General features: G+C 41.3%; 1 protein-coding gene across 1 annotated transcript in view; it reads right to left on the bottom strand.

Annotated features, from left to right (window-relative positions):
- Positions 1-13504, bottom strand: part of BANK1 (B cell scaffold protein with ankyrin repeats 1) — a 181410-nt gene that overhangs the window by 85054 nt on the left and 82852 nt on the right. The window contains exons 5-6 of the mRNA XM_049786529.1: positions 12810-12940; positions 10359-10438 (exon numbers count right to left, since the gene is read on the bottom strand). Coding sequence (XP_049642486.1) covers positions 10359-10438; positions 12810-12940 — 211 coding nt within the window. The remainder of the gene's footprint in view (positions 1-10358; positions 10439-12809; positions 12941-13504) is intronic.

Raw genomic sequence — 13504 nt, 5'->3', positions numbered from 1 at the left:
AAGACATAAAAAAGATCTAAATGAAGTGTCAAGCTGTGGTGAGAAAAAGGAAGAATGGAAAAAGCAAGTATTCAATTATAAACCTTAATGATATGTTTCTATAAGAGACCATGAAGCCACCAGTTGGGAAGATACCAATAAAATAGCCTAGAATAGACTGATAGAAGGAGGGATGTCTCCAAATGGACCCAGAGAAACTTCACACCAACATGAGCAGATGGAGATTCTGAACTGGAAATGTGTTGGCTGAACTGAAGTGGCTAGTCATGTAGGGCAGGGCCTCACTGAGTTTGTTAGACCAATATTAAGCAATGGGAGGGTGAGCTCAGCAAGTTAGAGCAGCAACAAGAGAAACCAACTCTTCTTGGGAACAAAGAGACAGTCTGGAAGCAACAGTGAGTCACCAGTGCTGGGCAGTAAGAAGGAGCACATTTGCCACCAAAGCTGGGAAGGTAGCACTAAGGGGAGTAAAACCTGCTTTCCTGAGCCTCATCCTGAAAGGTCCAAGCACGCATATCAGGAGCCACATATAGAGGATGTCACCAGCTCATTTCTTGCCAGAAACTTAGGCACAATATCAACATCTATTTGGCAGACTCTTTAGGATTTTCTAAATATTGTATCATGTCATACTATACTATAGAATGGAGACAAATTGTGATATGATGCCATGGAAAACAGTTCTCTTTATACATGCATAGAAGTAAGAAAAAAATACTGGGCAAAAAAATAGTAATGCTGAAATAAAATATGTGAGGGGAGATTTACATAAAACTCACAGTCTGACACAGCAGGAAACAAGTAAATTTAGTGAAAGTATGAACTGTGCAAATAATGGAGAAATTTAAAGCTACTTGATGTTTAAGTCTACTTTTCCAGAGTTGAACTTCAGAGCTGAACAGACCAGTTCAGGAGATCAGAACTGACCAAGCAAAGTGCAGCTCAAGGGCATCTCTTTCATAGCTCCAACACTGCTAGGAAATCATGTGCAACAGAACGAGATGAATAGCTCCAGCAACAGTTATTTCTCTTCTACTCAAGTAGGAAAAGAGCACTTTGCTGGGAGGAAAAGACAGTGAGAGTGCAGAATGTATCTCAGGGTCCAGGGAGGCCCTTATGCACCCACAGTTGGAGGCTCTGGGATGCTCCATAGCCGCATGCTGCCCCTTCGAAGGGTCTGACCCAGGCTTTCCTGAGTGAGGCTGTGGTTCTTCCCTCCTGGTTTCCAGAACTACTATGCCCAGGTCCTGCCTGGCATTACTAGAGCAAGAAGGTCTGAAACCTCCTTATTCCACCCCAGGGAGAGCTTCCTCCAGTAGGAAATTATTCTATTAGAAAAACACTTTAAAATCAATATTGAGAAAAATCCCACAAAAATAAATAAATAAATAAATAAATAAATAAATAAATAAATAAATGTGAAATGAATACTGTGGCATTACATAAACAAAAAAGAAAAACCCAGAGCCACCGAACTCTGCTGGATCTCAGATGCCAGCACCCTTCTGCCTCTCTACTCTGCTGTCCTGCATTTTCGGCCTGATTTCACCCTTGGTGCGGCTCATCAGCCAGCCTGCTTTCCTGTGAGCTTTCCGGGGAGTCTGCCTTCCCGTGAGCCTTCCGTGGAGGTGAGTCGACACGCCCAGAAAGGGAGGAGCCACTGAACTTCGCTGGATCTCAGATGCCAGCACCCTTCTGCCTCTCTACTCTGCTGTCCTGCATTTTCGGCCTGATTTCACCCTTGGTGCGGCTCATCAGCCAGCCTGCTTTCCTGTGAGCTTTCCGGGGAGTCTGCCTTCCCGTGAGCCTTCCATGGAGGTGAGTCGACACGCCCAGAAAGGGAGGAGCCACTGAACTTCGCTGGATCTCAGATGCCAGCACCCTTCTGCCTCTCTACTCTGCTGTCCTGCATTTTCGGCCTGATTTCACCCTTGGTGCGGCTCATCAGCCAGCCTGCTTTCCTGTGAGCTTTCTGGGGAGTCTGCCTTCCCGTGAGCCTTCCGTGGAGGTGAGCCGACACGCCCAGAAAGGGAGGAGCCACCGAACTCTGCTGGATCTCAGATGCCAGCACCCTTCTGCCTCTCTACTCTGCTGTCCTGCATTTTCGGCCTGATTTCACCCTTGGTGCTGCTCATCAGTCAGCCTGCCTTCCTGTGAACTTTCCAGGGAGTCTGCCTTCCCGTGAGCCTTCCGTGGAGGTGAGTCGACATGCCCAGAAAGGGAGGAGCCACTGAACTTCGCTGGATCTTAGATGCCAGCACCCTTCTGCCTCTCTACTCTGCTGTCCTGCATTTTTGGCCTGATTTCATCCTGGGTGTGGCCCATCTGCCAGCCTGCCTTCCTGTGAGCCTTCCATGGAGGTGAGTCCACACGCCCAGAAAGGGAGAAGCCAGAGGAGCACGGTTGCTCCGCTCCCCTTCGCGACGGTGCACAGCATTTAGCCAATGAATACAATCACAACACGTAGAAAAGCACGCAGTACTAGTGTGACAATGGGGAAACAACACGGGCCAGTGCCAGACATAGAGAATGAAGATGGCAACTCTGATGACTTGAACATGATCAACCACCTAGTCAGTCTCTCAGATAAGGAGTTTAGAGTTGCAATATGGAACATGTTCAAAGAACTCAAACAAAGTATAGAAGAGAAAACTAAAAAGAATCAGGAGAATATGAAGATAGAAATGAGAAAACTCCAAACGGAAATTTCAGATCAAATAACAGGTCTGAGAAACTCAGTAGATGAATTGAAGAAAAACATGTTTGAGATTTCCCACAGGTTAACAGCAGCTGAGGATAGAATCAGTACACTGGAAGATGAGATACATAACAATTACATACAGCAGAAGAAATTGGAAAAAAGCCTCAAAGCAAATGATCAAACAATGGAAAAATTACTCAAAGAATGGGAACAGATGAAAATAGAAGTCTATGATAAGCTCAACAGAAACAACTTAAGAATCATTGGAGTCCCAGAGACTCAGGAAGAAAATCTTCGGGAAGAATCAACAGTCAAGAACATCATTACAGAGAAACTACCAGAGATAATGAATACATGTGATCAAATCTTGCATGCCCGAAGAGTGCCAACTAAAAGAGACCCCAGAAAAAACACCCCAAGACACATCCTAGTCACAATGACGAATCCCATAGATAGAGACAGAATTCTGAAAGCAGCAAGATCAAAAAGAGAAATTACATTTAAGGGAACATCCTTGAGATTTACTGCAGACCTGTCACCAGAAACACTCAAGGCCAGAAGGCAGTGGTGGGACATAGTGACAAAACTCAATGAAATAAATGCTTCGCCTAGAATACTGCACCCAGCAAAACTCACTTTCAGGTTTGAAGGAACAATACATAGTTTCACAGACAAACAACAGCTCAAAAACTTCACAGACTCAAAACCATTCTTAAAAGAAAAACTGAACGGCATACTTTAAGACAAGGCTTACCAACAGACACACCAAACTTTAATATAAAGATGGCACTAACTCCCAGGACAATTCTTTCTCTCAATGTCAATGGACTAAATGCACCAGTTAAGAGACACAGAGTGGCTAAATGGATCAAAAAACTCAATCCAACCTTCTGCTGCCTACAAGAAACGCACCTGAATAGTCAGAACAAATATAGACTCAAAATAAAAGGCTGGAGGAAAATCATCCAAGCAAACAACACCCAAAAAAAAGCAGGAGTGGCCATATTAATATCAGATGATGCAAACTTTATACTTAGGAAAGTTGTAAGGGACAAAGATGGACATTTTGTATTAATCAAGGGATATGTACAGCAGGAAGAAATCACCCTCCTAAACATATATGCACCGAATGAGGGGCCAGCAAAATATTTAATACAACTGTTGACAAATCTGAAAAATAATATCAATAACAACACAATAATTGTGGGAGACCTCAACACGGCATTGTCAACACTAGACAGGTCAACCAGACTGAAACCCAACAAGAATATACTAGACCTGAGGAGAGAAATGGAAGTAAGAGGCCTAGTAGATATATACAGGACACTCCACCCCCAGAAGCCTGGATACACATTTTTCTCTAATGTACATGGGACATTCTCTAGGATAGACTACATGTTAGCACACAAAACATATCTCCATAATATCAAGAGGATAGAAATTTTGCAGGCTGCCTTTGCTGACCACAAAGCCCTGAAATTATATATAAACTACAAAGGGACACAGAAGAAAAAATTTAACACCTGGAAGTTAAATAGCCTCATACTGAATAATCAGTGGGTCCGAGATGAAATCAAAGAGGAAATCAAAACCTTCCTGAAAACAAATGACAATGGAGACACAAATTATCAGAACCTGTGGGACACAGCAAAAGCAGTACTGAGAGGAAAATTTATAGCTTTGCAAGCACACATCAGGAAAGAAGAAGGGGCATACCTGAATAGCTTAATGACGCAGCTCATAGAATTAGAAAGTGCTCAACAAAAGGATCCAAAAATAGGGAGGCAGAAGGAAATAACAAAGCTGAGAGCAGAAATCAATGAAGTGGAAACCAGAAAAACCATCCAAAAGATCAACGAAAGCAGAAGTTGGTTCTTTGAAAAAATAAACAAGATTGATAGACCACTGGCAAAACTAACAAAGAAAGAAAGAGAGAGAAATTTGATAACTCGTATTAGGAATGAAAAAGGAGAGATCACTACTGATATGGTAGAGATTCAAAGGATAATCAGAAACTACTTTGAGAAACTCTATGCCACTAAAAATGAAAACCTGGAAGAAATGGATAAATTTTTGGAATCTTATAATCTTCCACGATTGAATGAAGAGGATGTAGCATATCTAAACACACCCATTACTATTGAGGAAATTAAGAAAGTAATCAAATGTCTGCCCAAAAACAAAAGCCCAGGCCCAGATGGATTTACTAATGAATTCTTTCAAACCTTTCAAGAGGAACTACTACCAATCCTGGCAAGACTCTTTCATGAAATTGAAAAAACAGGAAAACTTCCAAATAGCTTTTATGAAGCCAACATTACCTTGATACCTAAACCAGACAGAGATGCTACGAAAAAAGAAAATTACAGACCAATATCGCTGATGAATGCAGATGCAAAGATCTTCAACAAAATCCTGGCAAATAGGATTCAATGCCTCATTAAGAAGATCATCCACTACGATCAAGTAGGTTTCATTCCAGGAATGCAAGGTTGGTTTAACATCTGTAAATCTATCAACATAATACACAACATCAATAGCAAGAAAAATAAAAATCACATGATCATATCAATCGACGCAGAGAAAGCATTTGACAAGGTCCAACACCCATTCTTGATCAAAACTCTCAGCAAGATGGGAATGGAAGGAACCTTTCTCAATATAGTTAAGGCCATCTACTACAAACCAGAGGCAAATATTGTCCTCAATGGAGAAAAACTGAAAGCCTTTCCTCTAAATTCTGGCACAAGACAAGGCTGTCCTCTCTCACCACTCCTATTCAACATAGCACTGGAAGTACTTGCTATAGCGATTAGGGAAGAAAAGGATATCAAGGGAATCCAGATAGGAAAGGAAGAAGTCAAGCTCTCATTGTTTGCAGATGACATGATACTCTACTTAGAAAACCCCAAAGACTCTATCAAAAAGCTTCTAGAAACAATAGACTCATATAGCAAGGTGGCAGGCTACAAAATTAACACACAAAAATCAATGGCCTTTCTATACACCAATACTAATAAGGAAGAAATGGACATTAAGAAAACAACTCCATTCACTATAGTGTCACACAAACTCAAATATCTTGGAATCAACTTGACTAAAAATGTGAAGGACCTATACAAAGAAAACTATAAAACTCTGCTCCAAGAAATAAGAGAGGACATGCGGAAATGGAAGCATATACCCTGCTCATGGATTGGCAGGATTAACATCATTAAAATGGCAATACTCCCCAAAGCACTGTACAGATTTAATGCGATCCCCCTAAAGATACCCATGACATTCTTCAAAGAAGTGGACCAGGTACTTTTGAAATTTATTTGGAACAATAAACACCCTCGAATAGCTAAAGCAATCATTGGGAAAAAGAATATGGGAGGAATTACTTTCCCCAACTTTAAACTTTACTACAAAGCAATAGTTATCAAAACAGCATGGTATTGGAATAAAGACAGGCCCTCAGATCAGTGGAATAAGCTTGAATACTCAGAGAATGTTCCCCAGACATACAATCATCTAATTTTTGATAAAGGAGCAAAAAATCCTAAATGGAACAAAGAAAGCCTCTTCAACAAGTGGTGTTGGCAAAACTGGGTAGCCACTTGCAAAAAATTGAACTTAGACCCCCAGCTAACATCATGTACGAAGGTAAAATCCAAATGGATTAAAGACCTCGATATCAGCCCCAAAACCATAAGATATATAGAACAATACGTAGGTAAAACACTCCAGGACATTGAGGCTAAAGGCATCTTCAAGGAAGAAACTGCACTCTCCAAGCAAGTGAAAGCAGAAATTAACAGATGGGAATATATTAAGCTGAGAAGCTTCTGCACCTCAAAGGAAATAGTGCCCAAGATACAAGAGCCACCCACTGAGTGGGAGAAACTATTCACCCAATATCCATCAGATAAGGGGCTAATCTCCAAAATATACAAGGCACTGACAGAAATTTACAAGAAAAAAACATCTAATCCCATCAAAAAATGGGGAGAAGAACAGACACTTTGACAAAGAAGAAATACACATGGCCAAAAGACACATGAAAAAGTGCTCCACATCACTAATCATCAGGGAGATGCAAATCAAAACAACGATGAGATACCACCTCACACCACAGAGAATGGCACACATCACAAAGAATGAGAATAAACAGTGTTGGCGGGGATGTGGGGAGAAAGGAACTCTTATCCACTGCTGGTGGGAATGCCGTCTAGTTCAACCTTTATGGAAAGCGATATGGAAATTTCTCCAAAAACTGGAAATCGAGCTCCCATACGATCCAGCTATACCACTCCTAGGAATATACCCTAGGAACACAAAAATACAATACAAAAACCCCTTCCTTAAACCTATATTCATTGCAGCACTATTTACCATAGCAAGACTCTGGAAACAACCAAGATGCCCTTCAACAGACGAATGGCTAAAGAAACTGTGGTACATATACTCAATGGAATATTATGCAGCTGTCAGGAGAGATGAAGTCATGAAATTTTCCTATACATGGATGTACACGGAATCTATTATGCTGAGTGAAGTAAGTCAGAGAGAGAGAGAGAAAAACGCAGAATGGTCTCACACATTTATGGGTTTTAAGAAAAATGAAAGACATTCTTGCAATAATAACTTTCAGACACAAAAGAGAAAAGAGCTGGAAGTTCCAGCTCACCTCAGGAAGCTCATCACAAAGAGTGATGAGTTTAGTTGGATAAATAACTACATTTTGAACTGTCCTAATAATGAGAATGTATGAGGGAAATTGAGAACCTGTTTAGAGTACAGGCGAGGGTCGGGTGGGGAGGAGGGAGACTTGGGACATTGGTGATGGGAATGTTGCACTGGTGATGGGTGGTGTTAAAAAAAATTTATAAAAGGTAATATTTAAAAGTATATTTATAAACTTAATAAAAAAAAAAAAAAAGAAAAAGCCACTTCTGGTGGGAATGCTGCCTGGTCTAACCTATATTGAAAAAAGTATGGAGGCTTCTCAGTAAACTAATAATCTGCCTTATGATAAAAAAAATGTTGTATATTAATATTTTCATAGCATAGTTGACAGTGAGAGTCTGAAACTGCTTGTCATAAAACCAGGCAAGGGGATAGAAAGATAATGCAACAGTTAAGGAAAAAAAAAATCAATGGCCTTTCTAAAAAAAAAGAAAAAAAAAAAAAAAAGAAAAACCCAAAGATTAAACCAATTTGGTTGGTTCCTGTATTTCTCCACTCTCCAGCCCAACTCTGACTAGGAGAAATGGCTAAGTGATGAAGTTTCTGGACTGACTGAATAGCATTTCCCATAAAGATGAGGTGACTGGAACCGGAGCCAGAATTGAGCAGAAGGAAGAGGGTGAGGACATGGTGCATTCATGATAAGATGTGTTTATTGTCACTATGTACCGTAAATAATTCTGTGAATTAACTTCAGTCACAATAAAAAAAAAGTGGAAAACACGCACACACACACACACACAAACAAAAACAAAAACAAAAACAAAAAGATGTGGTGATGCCAGTGCCAGGAACATTAGGTGGGGTGGGGAGGCCCTGATCCCTCCTATGTGACTGCAGGCTAATGGAGGGCACAGCTCCCTAAGTCCAGAGAACCCCTTTCTAGAAGCAAATCTAATTCTTGGTTTAGAACTTCCCTCTTGGACTAATTGTTTCAGTTTTATAGAAATCCTTCCATTGCTTCTCATTGTTTGCCTAAATATTTTCTTCCAGTTCATAACATTTTATCTATAAGAGCATCTTAAACCTCATCAATAAGTCTAAGCCTGATAGAACTCATGGGCACTGTCCTAAAAATAGATGTATAATTTGGGGTTATACAGGTATGTAGGTAATTTGGGAGTACACACACACACACACACACATATAATTTGGGGACATGAGATATGCAGATAATTGGGGGCATAGATATATAATTTGGGGACACACAATGTGTAGATAATTTGGGAGTATATGAATATATAATTCGAGGCTCACAGATATGCAGATAATTTTTGGGTACAGATATATAACTAGGGGCACACAGGCAGTGCTCAGACAATAGTCTGGCTCAGTGCTTGGCCATCACCTCTCTGCTGGTGTAACTCCTAGTTTTTCTCCATTGCTGTCCCAGGCCTGTCAGCTGGACAATAAACCTCCTTCCAAGTTCTGAGAAGACCCAGCACATGAGTCCTGTTGGGGCACTCAGAATCAGCACCCAGCCAGCTGCTAGAATGACTCTCGGGCATGTGCAGTGCAGAACTATAAAGATTGACAGTTTATGCAGAAATAATTTGAAAAATGTTCTCCTGCACTAGGAAGCCCTGTATAATTGCATGTAGGAAATAGGGCAGAATGAGGAAAAAATATGACCTGAAATCCACAGCCCAAATAACTATTCACAGGTGCCTCCCAAAAGCTCATTGTACAGAGGTAAATTAGATAGAAATTTAAGAGCAAACATTTCTACTTTTTAAAACAGAGAACCATAGATTGGAGTAGGGAGGGTACTTGCCTTGCATGTGACTGGCCTAGGTTTGATCTCCAGCACCTCAGATGCCCCAATCCCCTTAGTTCAGTGATCCCTGAGAAATGCCCTCATAGAATCAGAACCTTGTGCTACATACTATGCTCTTATTGAATTAAGAATTTATAATGCATTATTCTAGGCATAAAATTAATTTTTGGAGTAGGAGACACAGCCAACAGTGCTCCAGGTTGACTCCCAGCTCTGTGCTTGGGGTTCATTCTCAGAGGTGCCCTGCATGGAACATGGTATCCACTCGTAGAGCAGTACACAGTCCTTTGAACAGCCTCTCCAGTCCCTGCAAATCAACCTATACTAATGTTTATAAAGGACAAGCAAAGGTTTATTTACTTCATTAGGGACACATCTTTGGAAGACAAATTTGCAATAAAGCAATTCTAGTAAATGACACTGTGACAGATACTCATTGTTAGAAAGGTAGTTCCCCAAACACTTTTTTTGTTTGCTTTGGTTTTTGGGTCATACCCAGCGATGCCCAGGCGTTACTGCTGGCTCTGCACTCAGAAATCTCCTCAGGCAGGCTCCAGGGACTATATGGGATGCCTCTAATAGAACCACCGTCAGTCCTGGGCTGGCTGTGTGCAAGGCAAATGCTCTACTGCTGTGCTATCTCTTGGGCCTCACTTCTTGAGGATAAAATTCAGAAATAGATTTGTTGACTTAAAAAGTCAAAGATAGGCAAACAAAACTGCCACACACACACACACACACACACACACACACACACACACACACACACACACACACACACACCCCACCCATGTCACAGATAATGCTGTAATGATAGTATAGCAGGGAGGGTGTTTGCCTTCAAACCCACGATGGATCCATATGGCTCCCCAAGTCTGCCAAGAGTTATTTCTGAATGTAGAACCAAGAGTAAACCCTGGGGACAGCTGGGTATGACCCAAAATCAAAACAAAAAAGTCACAAATACCCCTGAAATAGGCCTTTATAAGCCCAAGCTGGTAATTGATGTTTAGATGTTCAGTGATGGCACAGCTGGAGGAATTCTCAATCCTGGCAGGTAGGGCTGAATTAGTGATGCACAACACAGAACACAGGGACGAAGGGAGGGGGGCGGGGAACAGCTTACGCTGGCCAAGAAGATGAGATCTATGGCACTGTTGGAATGCATAATGTGGGATCTCATGCTTGAACACGAAGGCAAGTGTCTCATCGAGCTCTTCCATGTTCGTCTGTGTCCAAATAAAGGGAGGGTTTATTAGTCTAGGCTCACATGCATACTCATCTTAGCAAATACAGAACATAGTAGATAATTGCCTCCTGTAAGTTTTGAATGGTCTTGAATAACAGCTTCCTTGGGATGATACTCAAACACTGCCCAAGACAACTTCAGGAGTCTGGTCCAGGGAAATGGCAAAAGGCTGTGTGAGCATGACTGCATCCCTGAGCACTGCTGAGGGACCTCCTGAGCACCTCTTGATTCAGTGCCCAGGCAGACAATAAAAACAATAAAAGAATACAAAGGGAGAACAGTAAGGTGGCTGCTTCTGGAAATGTGAATTACCCCAAAGGATGCATGGGCTAAGTCCTGTCACATATTATAACCTGGAAGCATTCATTGGGCATTCAATAGACACTCCATGGAATCAATATGACAACTTTATGTTAGTATTTATTCTTTTTTTGATAAGAGTGGCAAACAAATGTGTTTGCCCTGCTTAGATCAAAAAGAATATGCTTTATATATATAAGTTGATGAAAAAATTAAAACATGCAGATGCATCATATTCAATAGCACATTTTCTTCAAACTAAGTTTTAACCCTCCCAAATCCCTGAGATTGACACCACTATTCAAAAGAAAATGGATTAAATGGATGGGTCTAATATTTGTTCAGCATTTACAACTGTCCTAATACTTTAGTTATGTGGTGAAGCAAGGACAGAATATATAAATTGCATTGACAGTACCTCTTGGTTCTGTAGAACCACATGTAAGCATATCCATCTACATGCATAGATATTTACCAAGAATTTTGAGGAAAAGAACAAAGAACACTCAGGGGTGAAATTAACCAAAGGCTAGTAATAAAGTAATAATGCTTTATTACCTATGGACATTGTCAAGAATTCTGAATGAATGAGGGAACTGGAAAGCCTGTCTGGAGTACAGATTGAAGTGGTGTGGGATGGAGGGAGATTTGGGACATTGGTGGTGGGAATGTTGCACTGGTGAAGGGGATGTTCTTTACATGACTGAAACCTAATCACAATCATTTATGTAATCTAGATGTTTAAATAAAAAAAGAAAAAAAAGAGTAGATAATTAACAGATAATGACTTTTAAATGAATTTTTATGACAGAGCACAGAGCCTTCCACTGGAAAAAAAAAAGAATTCTTCAGCACCATAAGAGGAAATATGTAGTATTCATAGGAGGAAATATGTAGTATGTAATTAAAAACAACAATATTATAATGAGTATATTTTTCTCAGGAGACATGTTATAGAAAGATTAAGAAAGATATTTAGGGCCCGGAGAGATAGCACAGCGGTGTTTGCCTTGCAAGCAGCCGATCCAGGACCAAAGGTGGTTGGTTCGAATCCCGGTGTCCCATATGGTCCCCTGAGCCTGCCAGGAGCTATTTCTGAGCAGACAGCCAGGAGTAACCCCTGAGCACCGCCGGGTGTGACCCAAAAAACCAAAAAAAAAAAAAAAAAAAAAAAAAGAAAGATATTTAGAATATGGACACCTTGTAAGACAATAGTTAGACTTAATTTCTTTGCCCTAAGCACATCTCCAGCATCCAGATTTTAGTAGACAAATCAGTGGTTATTCCCAGATACAGCTGAAAAAGTGATATTGGGATCCTTAGTTACTAATTACCAGAACATCAGCACCCTTAGTTACTGGTGGGGTCTATTGGTGGGGTCCTGTATTCCCCTTTCCATCTGTTCCCTCTCCCAGAAGACATTCAGAGACTTTTGCATCAGCTCCCCAGACCCCTTTGATATATAAAGTACTGGCTAGGTTAGATGAGCAGAGACAGGCAACTGTGTGTTAATGTTTGCTGTTTCCTGGTTACTGGTTTCTTGCAGTTACTGGTCTTAAACAATAAATATTGTAGGTGAAGGACAATTGGGACTATCAGTCCACAAGGCTGGGAGTCCTCTGACCCCATGTATCTCTTGTTTGTTTGATTGGTTGGGATTTTTTTGGCCAGACCTGGTGGCAATCAGGGATTATTCCTGACTCTGCGCTCAGAAATCAACCCTAGAGGAATTGGGGACCCATGGGATGCTGGGGATTGAACCCAGGTTAGCCATGTGCAAGACAAATGTCCTCCCTGCTGTGTTATTGCTCTGGTCCCTGTCTTGCTTTCTTAATCCTCTTGGTGCCCCTGATTCAGGTCTATTCAGTCAGGGTTGGTCTCTGGCAGCACCTGAGGTAGACTATGTGAACAACCTTCAGGCCACTTCCTTTCTGTCCTATTGATTACTGATTCATTCATGCTTCCCCACTCCAATATTCCACCAATGCCATGTTCTCATCACCCTGTGTGATCTTTATTAACAGTCTAGCATCCTGGTAAGCCCCACTCACCCTCCAGTCGCCATCTCCGTCTCTGGGGCTCACTGCACCCACACTGGCTCCTGTGTGGTATCTGATCTCTGCCGTGGCCTTGAGGACCCCATCACAGTACACATCCACGCCTATAAGGCCAGCTGGAAAATCTTGGGAAACACAAGTGAGATTCAGGCATAGAGCTCATAAAAGAATCCCATCTACTCTTCTTATTCTTGACGGCCTGGAGAAGATGAAAACTCCTTGTGTGAAAATGGTCTATTTTCCCAGTCTTCATTCTGTTGTTGGGAACTATACAAGACACTTTCCCAGTTCACAACTGATTGCTTCAAGCCACACAGGAACCGTGTTAAAACGACAGTAGATGCCAAGCTCTCCTTCTGCCTATGATTTCTTCCTTTACAATATGGGCCATTCTGCAGGTCTCTGCTTGGCAGTGTAGCCTTACAGCTTAGTGCTTGGGAACATTGGGGACAGATACTCCCACGAGGGAACATGGGGACAAGAGGAGAGGGACAGGGATCCTGATTGATACCAGGCATACTGGGTTTGCAGTTAATTCTTGAGCCAGGTCTCTGTTTCGGGTAATCTATGATCATTTTTATATAATGCCTGAAGACCCAGAAAAATAAAATAATTCAACCAGTTAGGAACACTAACTTTATTGAACAATAAATCACAAATTTTCCAGATAGAGATGGGGGGGGAGTAGC

Source organism: Suncus etruscus, chromosome 14 (genome assembly GCF_024139225.1).
Source record: "Suncus etruscus isolate mSunEtr1 chromosome 14, mSunEtr1.pri.cur, whole genome shotgun sequence".
In the NCBI taxonomy this organism is placed as follows: Eukaryota; Metazoa; Chordata; class Mammalia; order Eulipotyphla; family Soricidae; genus Suncus; species Suncus etruscus.
Note: the sequence above shows the minus strand (reverse complement) of the source record. Positions and strands in the feature narration are given on the sequence as shown.